The sequence below is a fragment of the Rousettus aegyptiacus genome, unplaced genomic scaffold (assembly GCF_014176215.1).
Source record: "Rousettus aegyptiacus isolate mRouAeg1 unplaced genomic scaffold, mRouAeg1.p scaffold_m13_p_3, whole genome shotgun sequence".
NCBI classification, from domain to species: Eukaryota; Metazoa; Chordata; class Mammalia; order Chiroptera; family Pteropodidae; genus Rousettus; species Rousettus aegyptiacus.
The window spans coordinates 17,963,475-17,976,892 of NW_023416306.1; the positions used below are offsets into that span (position 1 = coordinate 17,963,475).

At 37.8% G+C, this 13,418-nt stretch overlaps 1 protein-coding gene across 3 annotated transcripts in view; it reads right to left on the minus strand.

Moving 5' to 3' along the window:
- Positions 1-409: 409 nt before the first annotated feature.
- KIAA1958 (KIAA1958 ortholog) overlaps positions 410-13,418 on the minus strand; it is a 107,154-nt gene continuing 94,145 nt past the window's right edge. For 2 of the 3 annotated variants that reach the window (XM_016126326.2, XM_036239534.1), the window contains 2 exons: positions 12,588-12,760; positions 410-2,945 (listed from right to left, as the gene is read on the minus strand). In XM_016126326.2, coding sequence (XP_015981812.1) covers positions 2,139-2,945; positions 12,588-12,760 — 980 coding nt within the window. In that variant the 3' untranslated portion in view covers positions 410-2,138. Of the gene's footprint in view, positions 2,946-3,026; positions 3,177-12,587; positions 12,761-13,418 lie in introns of all 3 variants that reach the window. The other variant, XR_004956352.1, reaches the window with a different exon arrangement.

The window sequence follows — 13,418 nt, forward strand, 5'->3', positions numbered from 1 at the left end:
AGCAACAAATTTGAAGCGGACATGGTTATTCAGCTGATGGAAAGCCACCATCGACAGAAAGATTATATATAACCTCTGAATCAGTGATTGCTCCTTCTGGAAAGGTTAAATCTGAAAAGATCCCACTGATTCCTAATGGCAATTTCTTCTTGAATCTATTTAAAATAAAAGTGGAGATTTTATTGAATGAGGCTGCAGGCTCTGTCCAATAGTTCACATAGGTTCTATTTCTGTTTAAGTGCAGAACTGACAAAAAAATGAAAAATAAAAAAAAGACTATCTGCTTTCCACAAACAAAATATCCTTTGGGTGTTTAGCAAACTAAAGGAAACTGTATCTAATGGTTTGTGGTTTTTTAATTCAAAACCTTAAATCATTATAGGAAATCATAATAGAATAGTATGCAATGTCAAGTCAGAACATCAATTTTTAATTATTACCTGTTATTTATATACAAATGGAGACACAACAAAATTAATCTATATTCAGGAAAGATCCACTGGTGAACAAAATTACAAATGTGCAGTAACTAAAAAAGGAACATTAACCTTTAAGGCAGCATTGGTTGAGTCTTCTCTGGTATTACATATTTTAGGAAGTATTACATATTTCAATGACCAGTGAATGTTTTTTAAAAACAATTAAAATAAATACTAAAATAATGTTTTGAAAAAGAAAAAAGAACAGATTTCGGGTCTCCTGCAATTCCAATTTATACTGGAATTTTAATTTTGAATTTGAAAGCACATACAAGGAACACAATGGTATAAAGTTATAGCAGTTTTTTCTCAAATACAAAATAAAGATCCCTAGAAATTATTATTATTAATTAGCACTCTTTGGGCTCCTTTTTCACTTCTCATTCATAGTAGTTATTTAAAAAGTCTGCTGATGTTTCAATAGCATGTGGTCAGGTTGAATTTTACCTGAGTGAAATGGTTTCAGATTGCATTAATAACTTATCACCATGCTCTGAGTTTGACAACTATGTCCCTAATGCTGGGTTTGCTTACCTGGTAGGCTGCCTACATCATCGTGTCCCAAGCCTTGGTGCCAACCTAAAATGATGACATCTACTATGGCTGAAAAAGTCATAGTTCAACAAAAAAAGTTCAAAGCTCTTTAATAAACACATTCTTTTTTAGATTTGTTTCCTTTGTAGCTTGTTTTGTTGGGTTTTCCTGGCTCAGCCCAAAAATTATCTTTAGGTTTTCACAGATCCAGCGCTATATGCTGACAGAACAACTGTAGGACACAAAGAACAAAACAAAATAAAACAAAACAAAACTCTAAAAAACGTGCAAATGAAAAAAGTTTTTGTATGGTGCTGATAAAGAAAACGTAGGCACTTCTGCTTTGGGAGCTTTTCATATTTTGAACACAGTCCGCTTTTCCAAGCCACTTACTTTTACTACTAGAGACTCTCTCGTGGTACAAACCATCCAGTTCACTGGAAACCTTGTTCTCACAAACACCTTTTGATACATTAATCTTTTTCCACAAAACTGTCTCCACCGATGCAGAGACCAAGTTCCTCCCAGTGCTGAAAGCCTGACTGAGTGCAGCCCCACAATCTTCCACCAAACAAGGCTGCTTGCTTTGCAGAACCAAGTTACTCACCAACACGATAAAAGAAGAGTGTCAAGTGCAATTTTTCTCCTGGAAATAGTGAATGCGTCTGCCTCTCTCTAGTTCTTACTGTGTGTGTAATTCAACAAAGTGTATATAGTCTTCAGAACATTCTAAAGCTACTAGGCTACCAGGATTTTTAAAAATGACTAATTAAACAGGGTTTTTTTTTTTCCTTTTCCTTTTTTTTTTTTGAGAAAATCTGTGCTAAAAAGGCACTAGATAAAATGAACTTCATTGCTCCTGCGTACGTAGCAATTATACAGTGTATTAGATTCTATAATTTAACAAAGGTGACATATATTTGGATAAAACATCCTAATTATTCAGACTCATCTACTTTCAGTTAGAAAATCCAAAGTCAAAGAAATGGCAGGTCGCACTGACACAGACCAGCCTGGCCACAGAGTCACGGTTGTACCCTGCTGCCTCAGAGCTCTGGCTTCGGGTGCCTGAGGAAGCTCTCACCTGTCAGGGGAGCAGGACAGTGGCCTGGACCCAGAGAAGACTCACTGGCAGCAGCTGTGGGAGTCGAGCCTCCTAGAGACCTGAGTAAATGAGACGAAGGTGAAGTTCTCACAGTTTTCCAGCTTGACCTTCTTGGCTAAGTTTGGGACAATTCCCCGAAGCGACCGCAGTCCCATCCTCTGCTCCTCATACCACACGCTGCCCATGTCTATGGCCTCCTTCCTGGCGGTAAGGTAGAATGGGGACTTGGCCTCCATTTGGGTGGGGGGCCGGTGGATGTACATGTACTTGTAGAGGAGGCAGTAGGGGCACTGTTTGTGTCCCCTGGAATGCTCATGGTAAATTTTCCCGTGACATATCCTAGTGGAACCACTCCGACTCTCCCTCTTGACACTGTCTGTCCGGGCAAAATAGGGCTGGTTTTGTGGGTCTTTGAGTAGCTCGATGTCACCATACATCAGATCTGCGTGCTCCTGCAGTGTCCGCATATTCAGGTATTGGCTATTGTACTTGACCACAGTGGACAGGAGGGTAACAGGGCTGTCATCCCCTAGACACCCTGCCTGCCACATCTCCTCCTCATCAGAAAGGGAAAAGTAGATGATATTGCGAGAACGGGCACCTGACATCCCTGCCTTACTCAGCACCCACAGCTTCTCCTTGAGTTTCTTGGTGGAAGAGCTGAAGGTGCTGCTGGTGATGGAGAAGCCCACACCTGCATTCTTCAGGATGCGGTCCAGGCCTCGGCGAATGGCATGGAGCGAAGTGGCCAGGAAGTCTGAGCCGTCACTCTTCTTAACGGTGACATAAAAGTTCTCGAGGAGCTCGTTCAACTTCACTGCAGGGATCTCAAATGAGACAAACACTCAGGTTACACATCTGAGGACACGCAAATAGCCAGACCCCTCCTTCCTTCTCCTAATCCTCACCAGGGGCGGTATTGTAGACAAGACATTTTGTGGCCTCTAGAGGGTTGACTCCTTAGCATGATATAGTGGAAAGAACAGTGAACTTCAAGCTGGAAGATCTAGGTTCCATACTTGGCTCCACTTAATCTCTTTAAACCTCAGTGTTCCAAGCTGCAAAACGGGACATAATAATCAATACCTTCTCAAAGGATTATTGTGATAAATAAGGTAGTGGACGTGAAAGGGTTTGTAAATAGTAATGAACACACACATATACATACATACATACATACACACACATTTATAATAATAATAGTTATAATAGTAATTATTAATGGCCTTTATAACGTTCACTGCTCCTCTCTGGAAAGCCCTTTCTTCTCTTTTCTAGCAAATCATTTTGTTCCCTCCCCTTCAATAAGATTCAACCACCCTCTCTGAAGAATTCCTGAACTAAACTTACCAAACTCGAAATCACTCCGACCTTAATTTCCTTGATATCCACACAGACTGTGTAGTACTGCTGGCACTAAATATAGTGCTGTCAGGAAAGATGACTGATTTGTCCACTTTCCATGGCAGGTTAATGATCCTTGAATTTTTGCTTGAATTTGTATCTCTGGCTTAATGATCCGTAAGGCTTAGATATTAATATTTGCTCAAAAGATACAAAAAACTAAGTGACTAGCCTAACAATTAGAGAGAGCTCCCTATTAGGTATGGTAGAAGGAGAAGGAAGCTTGGCTGGTAGGAAGGCTTTATATTTCAAGAGGGAGCTAGCTGTAAAGAGAAAACCAGATCTTGTTCATAGCAAAGTCAGGCAGAATACATATTCTAGGACAAAAAAAAAAAAAGTTTCAGTAAAAACCGTTTTAAAAGTAGAAACTGTACAGGTAACATTGTCTTTTCTTCTAATAGTCCTTGGGTCAAAGAGAACACACAAACAAAATTATATAGATTTAAAATGAACCAAATTGAAAACATTACATATCAAAATGTATGAGATGTTGCATTTAATAATCCAATAACATCATAGTCTTGAATGATTGTGTTAGAACGCTTAATTGAAAATAAGCAAACATTATTTAACTCAAAAAGCTAGAAGTCAGCCAAACTCAAAAATAGTAGAGTGGATCAATAAAAATGAAACATAAATTAATGAACTAGAAAAGATATAAATTGGGATAGATAAAACATGAAAATACATAATCTTTAAAAAGACCCATAAAGTTGACAAACTTGTAGCAGGTCTGACAGAAAGAAAGAAAGAAAGAAAAAAAAGAGAAAAGGAAATACACTTAAATAATATTAGGAATGAGAAAGAGTACAACTACAGAAAATGAATGAAGAATATGAAAAAACATATGTCATGTGTATCAATTTCAAAATCCAGATAACCTGAACACTTTTCCAGCAAAATATAAATTACCAAATTGGTTCGATAAGAGGTAAAAGATCTGAGGAGCCCCAAGCAAGAGCAGAGTGAAATGACTGTCAAAGGTGTACGCCACTCTTAAAGAGGCTGCGTGTCGAGTCCTTCCACCTTTTCTTTTGTATTTAAACAGTTTTGGAACATAGGAAGAAGAAATGTTCTTCATTTTTTTTTCTAACCCAAATCTGACAAGTATTATACCAAAAGATAAAGTATGTGAATATAAATGTGAACTTCCTTAAGTAATAGAGAGGCAATTTCCATTTTGCACAGACATAAAATGCGTGTACATCAGAGCCACGCGAAGCAACGGCATGGCTCTGTTATGCATAAGCAGGGACCGGCATGGCACCATGCAAAGTCAGGACCGCCTCTGCGATCGTGTCACACTCAGGACGGCAGGAAAGCAACAGTATGCCAGGAGAAGGAGGGATTATTGCAGAGTGCAAGGATGATTCGGTCTTAAAAATATCTTAATGTAATTGACTTATTCACATATCCAGTGGAAATAATATGAGTTTGATAAATACTAAAAATTATTTGAAAAAATGCGATACCCATTTTGAATTTTTAAAAATTCAAATTAAATTTAGATTTAAAAAATAATCCTTTTACTATAATGAAGAGTATTTTACAGACAAAAACTATAAAAAAATTACACCCAAAATGGAAACATTAGAATCTTTCTTATAAAGCCAGATAGAATGAACATGCTGAATATCATTGCTATTATACAACATTGTTCCAGCAAACCAGATAAGAAAAAGAAATTACACACACACACACACACACACGTATGTATATAGGAAAGAAAAAAAGACAAAATATAATTGTTTTTTGCTAATCTGATTGTTGGTCTAGGAAAAGCCAAAAGAACCATCGGGAAGGGTAGGGTTGCTATACAAAAAATACAAAAAGCAACAGCTTTCTTACATACCAGTAAAAATCCATTAAAGTAACTTCCCAATAATCATGAGACCCAAACTCAGCTGGTTTCAAATTTTTATGTTGTCACTTCCAACTCCCTACCTGCAGTTGTTAACTTCTCTTTGTATAAGTTGGGACTTGTTTGGTTGCAAGAGATAGACTAAACTTGAACAAGCCTAGGCAAAGGGACATCAGAATCAGTGGACTCCATGGCCATCAGGCCTCTCTCTCTCATCTCTGCTTCTCCATGCAGAGCACCTTTCTTCATACAGCTCAAAACAGCCACCCAGCACCCCCCACCCCACCAAGGTTTACATCTGATGGCTTCAAGTATTGGCAAAAGACCAACTCTCATTATCAGCAGAAACAAATTTAAAGGAAAGATTCTGATTGGCCCACTCCTGATCCAAACGACTGACCCAAACATGGGCCATTGTGTTAACATGACGGCTTCTATAACAACCATGGGGATTGCAGGAGAGGGATGGTTCCTAAATAAGAGATTCTGAGCAGGAAACCTTACTTATTACTTTAGTACTTAAAAACAAAACAAAACAAAAAACAAACTTCTGGTAAGTTTTCTGTTGCCCTTAGGATAAAGGCAACTGACTTGACTGCAAAACTTCGCAATCCGGCTCCACTCTGAGGTAGATTGTTCCCCCAAAACAGCCATAATTCCTCCCCTCTGTATTTCCACGCTCCTTTGCAATGTGACGTTGCAGCTCCTCCCACCAAGAGGTAGAATCTATTTTCCACCCTTGGCATCTGGGCTGGCCATTAGTTATTCAAACCAATAAAACGTGGCATAAATGACAGTGTGTGAATTCCAAGCCTATACCTCAAGAGAGTCTGCTTTCACCTGCTTTAGACTTATAAGTTCATACAAGTTATGCTTTCACTGTCGTAGGATGTGATTTTGCCATGTGAGGAAGCCCCATTAGACCATGGGAACATGAAGCAGAGACAAGCTGTCTCTCATCTAATATCTGGATGACCGTAGCCACGAGTACACTAAATGAGACCAGTAGAAGAACCACCCAGCTGAGCACAATCCATAGAAGCAAGAGCAAATAAAATGAACGTTGCTTTGGGCCACTAAGTTCTGGGATGGTTTGTAATGCAGTGATAGATAACTGGTACAAACCCTATTTCTCTGGCCTGATCATCTGTTCTTTTCATATTCTATTTCCAGCCTCGATGAACTTTGTGTCATTCACAGAAACCAAAAGGCTCTTTCATGCTTTTAAATCTTTGTACGTGCTGCTTCCTCTGCCTAGAATGCTTTTTATTCTAACATCTATTTGCAAAATCTCTATTCATTATTTCAGATCTAGCTCGAATTCTGCTGTCTATATAAAGGCTTCTCTAGCGTCCCTAGGCTAAATTACTCTCTCTAACCTGGGATCCCATTTTATTATGGCCCTCCACATTGCACAGCCTTTTACCTATTTACATGTTGGTCTCTCAAAGTAGACTTAAAGCTCCTTATACATGACTGGGTCTTCATCACATACCAGAAGGCCTGAACTGTATCTATGACACCCAATGAACTGATAAGCATGGGTTAAATCAATGAATTAAACTTGGAGTCAAAAGAATCAAGCTGACATATGATGCAGAACATTTTTCTGATTTACAAAGACTACCACAAATTTCGACATAAAATCACAGTTAAAGCAATGGCTGGAAAAAGGTCAAGTCACAAAATTTATATTGCTGGCACATGAGAAACTGTTCATTATGGCCCATGTTGGCTGCCTCCTTTGTTTTCTCAGACTGAGTTTTGGTTGTAGATTACTCCTCCTGGTCACCAAGGTCTTCAATTTGTTATAAAGACATTGCAAGAAACTATATTCCTTCATTAGGTACTCTGAATAGATATACCATCCCAAAATTCACTATGGGTTATAAACGTGGCTTCCCTAACATAAAGATGACCAAAGAGGTAGAAAGAGCTTGGTCATGGGGCAGACGAGTCTAGGCGGGAAAGAACAAAATAAGAAAAAAACTGACTTATTAGGCAAATTCCAGAATCTGGAACTACACAGTAATCCTTAAAACTTGAAATGCTATAAAACAAATAAAACCAAGAGTTACTTTTGGGGAATGCCTCAAACTCCCGTTTGTGATAATAATCTTGTCCAGGGGGTTGATGAAGTAGAGAAAACGCTTATGAACTACAAGTATTCTAATCAGAAAACAAAATGAATCTTGAAGAAACCACTGCTAACAATAAAAATGACTTCATTTTTGCAGTTACGAAATTTTACTTTATTCAGAAAGATAGGTATTGAACTTCAAGATGCTCTATTTTCTGTGTGAATCTACTGAAGACAGAAGTCAATGACAGCAGCCTTGAGGGAAGATCAATCAGTGAGGATTAAGTCACATTTGTAAAGAAAAAGTACTGAGCTGAACACACACAGTAGGTCATAGAGTAATTGTAGAGTAAGATTAGCAATGTATACTGTTTATTTAGATGACATTTTAAAGTCTAATTTAACTCCTTGTTTTCTTCCTTAAACAAACAACTAAATTTGAGGCTCAACAGCTACCAAACCATGATGAAGAGCTGACAGTTACATCCATCTTTAAAGATACATCTAGACTAAAAATATCTTGCATTGAGACCAAGAAATTGAGATGAAAGAATATAGGCCTTGATACCTCAATTCCTTCTTTTAACTAAATACTCACTCATTCTCTAAAATATTGGCCTCTTTTAAAAAGATTATTAAAAATGTTTGAGTGGCCCATATGAGTGGATTACAGAGGATCAAAATATATCTTCTTCCTCTCCCATTATTCCTCTAGATCAGCGGTCCCCAATCTTTTTGGCACCAGGGACCGGTGCTCCTATGAGCATCTAATGTCTTATGACCTGAGGTGGAGCTGAGGTGGTGATGCTAGCACTGGGGAGCGGCTGCAAATACAGATGAAGCTTCACTGGCTCACCACTCACCTCCTGCTATGCAGCCCAGTTCCTAACAGGCCAAGGACCAGTAATGGTCCGTGGCCTGGGGGTTGGGGACCCCTGTTCTAGATAACACAGAGAAAACTATGAAATACTAGTACCTAAAAGTGGTGATAAGGAGCACTCCACTGGACAGCTGAGACATTTTCATCCCCTGGGATGTATAAGTTATTTAAGCCATGGGGGGTGTGGAGAAATGAGCCTTTTTTCATGGATTACTACACAGAAATGTAAAGGTTTTCAGTAACAGACAGTTGTCTTCACAATGACTTCACCAAGTTTGGAAAATAAATCCCCCCAGCCTAGACACAGTTAAGGTTGGTGTGGATGAAGAAGTGGTGTTGGGGACCTGTGAGAACAGGTGAATTTTAAAATTATTATTGATGAAGGTGAAATAGTTGCATTTTATTGATTTGCATTTTTTTTGTGGTTTTGTATATATCATAACATTTACCATCTTAATCATTTATAAGTGTACAATTCAGTGGCATTCGCTACATTCATAATGTTGTGCAATCATCATCAGTATTCATGTCCAGAACTTCTTCATTATTCCAAACAGAAACTGTACTCATTAAACAATAACTCCACATTTCTTCCTCCCTCCAGCCCTTGGTAATCTCTATTCTACTTTCTGTCTCTGTGAACTTGCCTATTCTAGGTACCTTACATAAATGAAATCTTACATGTTTGTCCTTTGGTGTCTGACTTATTTCACTTGGTATAACATTTTTGAGGTTCATCCATGCTGTAAGCATGTATCAATACTTCATTTCTTTTCATTGCTAAACTAATATTCCATTGTATGTATAGGCCAAAATTTGTTTATCCATTTGTTTGTTGATGGACCTTTGGGTTGTTTCTATATTTTGGCTATTGTAAATAACGCTACAGTGAGTATTTTTGTACAAGTTTTTGTATAGATGTACGTTTTTAATTTTCTTGGTTATATGCCTAGGAGTAGAATTGCTGGGTGATAGAGTAACTCTATGTTTAACTCTTGGGGAACTGACAGACTGTTTCCAAAGCAGCTGCATCATTTGAGATTCCTACCAGAAGTGTATGACAGGTCCAATTTCTCTATATCCTCATCAACACTTCCTACTGGATATGAAGTGAAATCTCATGCGGTTTTAATTTGTATATCCCGGTGTCTAATGAGCTGTGCATCTTTTAATGTGTTTATTGACCATTTGTTTATCTTCTTTATAATAATAGTTCAATGTCCTTGCCTGTTAATTCTAAAACCCATGTCAGTTCTGGGTTGGTTTTGATTGATTCATCCTTTAAGGACTATATTTTCTCACTTCTTTGCATGTCTGATAATTTTTGTTTCATTACCAGACATTGTGAATTTTATTTCTTGGGTTCTGGATAATTTTATATTTGTGTAAATATTCTTAAACTTTGTTCTGGGACACAGTTAAATTACTTGAAAATCATTTGATCCTGTTAGGTCTTGATTTTTTCCACTTACTTTTAAAAAATGAGATATAATTGACATATGTATTATATTAGTTTCAGTTATGTAAGATAATGATTTGATATTTGTATATATTACAAAATTATCACCATGGGTCTAGTTAACATCCATCACCACATATAGTTAAAATTTTTTTTTCTTGTGATGAGACTTACGAATTACTCTCTAAGCAACTTTCAAATATATCATCCAGTATTATAAACCATAGTCACTAAGTCACCACAGTCACATTAGATCTCAGTCCTTTTGACTATTTACACACATTTTGCACCAACCCCCTCCCACCTCTAGCAGCTACCAATTTGTTTTCTGTATCTACAAGTTTGGTTTTTTTAAAAAAAGATTTCACAGATAAGTGAGATCATATGGTATTTGTTTCTCTCTGTCTGACTTATTTTACTTAGCATAATGCCTTCGAGGTCCATCCATGTTGTTGAAAATGGCAAGATTTTGTTCTTTTTTTTTTATGGCTGAATAATATTCCATTGTATTATACACCACAATTTCTTTATCCGTTCATCCATCTATGGACTCTTACGTTGCTTCCATGTCTTGTCTATCGTAAGTAATGCTGCGATGAACATGAAGGTGCATATATCTTTTCAAGTTAGCATTTTCATTTCCTTCAGATAAATGTTCAGATAAATGGGTTGTATGGTAGTTCTAGTTTTAATGTTTTGAGCAACCTCCATCCTGTTTTCCATAGAGGCTGTACCAATTTACATAGCACAAGGGTTCTCTTTTCTCCACATCCTCGGTTACACTTGGTGTTTCTTATCTTTTTGATAATAGACATTCTAACAGGTATGAGGTGACACCTCATTGTGGTTTTAAATTGCATTTCCTTGTTGAGTAGTGATATTTACCACCTTTTCACTACCTGAGTCTTGCTTTTAAGATTTGTTTGTGTGGCATTAAAGCAGAGCTCCATCTAGGGTTAATTATTCTCCACATTTGATGCAAGACCTTTCTGAATACTCTACTTCATGAATCTTGAGGTTTTTCCAATCTGGCTGGTGGGAACAGGTATTATTTTCAGTTCTGTGTGAGCTCCAGGTACCACTGCCTCTGAACCTTTCAGGTAGTTTCTTCACATGCATACGTTGATCAGTACTCAGCTAAATATTTGAGGGGAACCATCTTCATTTCTCTTAGGTTCTCTCTTTTAAGCTCTCTACTTTGAAACAATCTGTCATGACAATCTAACCACCTCGGTCTCTTGACTCAGCAAGCCCACTGGGCTCTACCTGCATTCTCCCTGAGCACCTACATTTTGAATGTTTCCCTTCAAAGATCATTAGCATATGACTCTGTGAGAAGCCAGGGTATGCTACTGACCTATCTTTCAGGCCCCTTACGGAGTCCTCCCCTAAATCAAGGATTCTCCAGTTCATCTACCTGTCTCTTCTCTTCCTTAATAATATTGTCAAAGATATGCCCCACAGGAAGATAGATGGAACAAAAGGGGTCAAATATGTGGTGACAGAAAGCAATCTAACTATGGGCAGTGAACATATAATGTAATATATATGACTTACACTTGAAACTTACTGGATTTTGTTAACTAATGTCACCATTAAAAAAAAAAAAGCCTTCTAGTAGAGCCTTCCATTTCACATGTGCTTACTGCTTGCTGCTCCAGTTTCGGCTGTCCTTTTTTGGGGGGCCCTGCAGATGGTTCCCCCTCTTTCTTCAAGTACGGCAGAAGGGCTCCATATAGTATCTAGTACACCATGCTGCCAGAAGTAGTAACCCACATTTCCTATTTCATTTCTTGTTAATGCCCTAAAGGTTACCACCCAAACTTGGAGATGACACCTGCCCTGGGCTTCAATTATGACCTCCATTCGCAAGACCTTTAAACCTATACTTCAGGTTTAACATTTTCCCATGTTTTAAATTCCACATTCCCAAATGATCTTTGGACATGTCCACCTGACTAGCCATCTGATTTAGATTCAATACATCCAAACCAAAATACAACATCTTTCTCTTCTGTCTCTATGTGTCCAAGAATTTTTCCTTCCATTCATAAACCTACAACATTTCAAGTTAGCTTTGCAGAATTCATTTTCCAAAGTTTTGCTCAACACTTCTTAATTTCTCTAAAATATCACTTTCGTTTTGTTTCTTCACATTCAAAAAGCTTCAGTGGTTTCCCTTTTACCTAAGACACTTGTAGATCTTATGGTCACAGTGTTCTCACTATTGCAACAGTTTCTACCCCACTGCCCCGGGAATAATCCTTCAAATAAAATCTCTCCTTACAAACAAAAACAAAAACAAAAAACTTCAGTGGTTTCCCAATCTTCACAAGATTTTAGCTAGGCACTTAATGGGTATCCAGTCTAGTTTTATGTCCATGAATCCCATATACAAAGCCCCTGCTACAGGCAAGAGAGTCTATCCTTCCAAATCTCTTTTTCACATCACTAAGCCTAGAAGACTCTTGTCTCCATCTGCTTCTACTGAAATTCTGTCTCTCTCTGAAAACACAGCTAAAATATCAATGCCTTTGCTAGTGTACCAAACTGAAATCAATTTGTCCAACTGAATTTTTTTTTTTTTGCATTTCTGATCTGAAAATTCATAGAACACTTATTAAATTCCACTTTGCACTGTGGATATATTTCTATTTAATGTTCTTTCAAAGTTTCTCCAGGCAGAAAGCAGCTGTTCTGTGCTTCCCACAATGCTCAGCACAGTGCCTGGCACTGGGAAGCTCAGTGAAGTTGGCTGAAAGAAGTAAACTCAAGAGTTTCTTACCTTGGTGATGTCCGTATGATCTTTGAGCCCGTTGGTCATACACCAATATCGCCACACATTCAGGGCATAGCGCGTGGCTTTGGTAGTATTTGGGCTTACTGCACTGGTACACAGATCATTCAAGTCATCGTTAATATTAAATACAGGAAATTTGTTGAGCTTAGTAGAATAGGCTAGAAACAGAAAAAATAAAAGGCATTAAAATAATTTGCCATTCCTTTCTTTAGAGAATTACATCTTGGGATCATGTTAAATCACAGGAAACTCCTCAGAGATAGCACTTTTGAAAAAATGAAATTTCTATTGAGTACACATATATTAGAATAAATAAAGTAGGGAACAATATTTCTAGCATAAGTTCCCGAATCAATGCAGTAACCTTGCATTTCATTCCCAAAATTTTGCCCTATAAACTAACCGATGCACTAATGCAGGCATTCAAATAATGAAGGGGGGGGGTGAGGAGGACGAATGTGGAAAAACAAAGAATGTTCTATCTAAAATGTTCACTGGACAAAATAGCATTTCTATTAACAACGACAACAAAATGAAAGAAGGGAAGACAAGTTAACACATCCTTTCTCTTTACCCATGGCACATGAAGAGCTATTATTTCTCTGCAATATATAGTCTCAAATGTCTTATGAGCCATCCTGGTGTTAGCATATTTCTTTAATTCTTTTCACAAATAAAGAGAACGATATTGAAACCCTGACACATAACCCATTAGCTAGCTTAGAATAAGAATGGAAAGGCAAGGCGGGGAAAGAGCCAGGGAAAGGAGGGAGAATGTTCCAGAGAGGCGCACATGGTCTCAGAGGAGAGGGAACA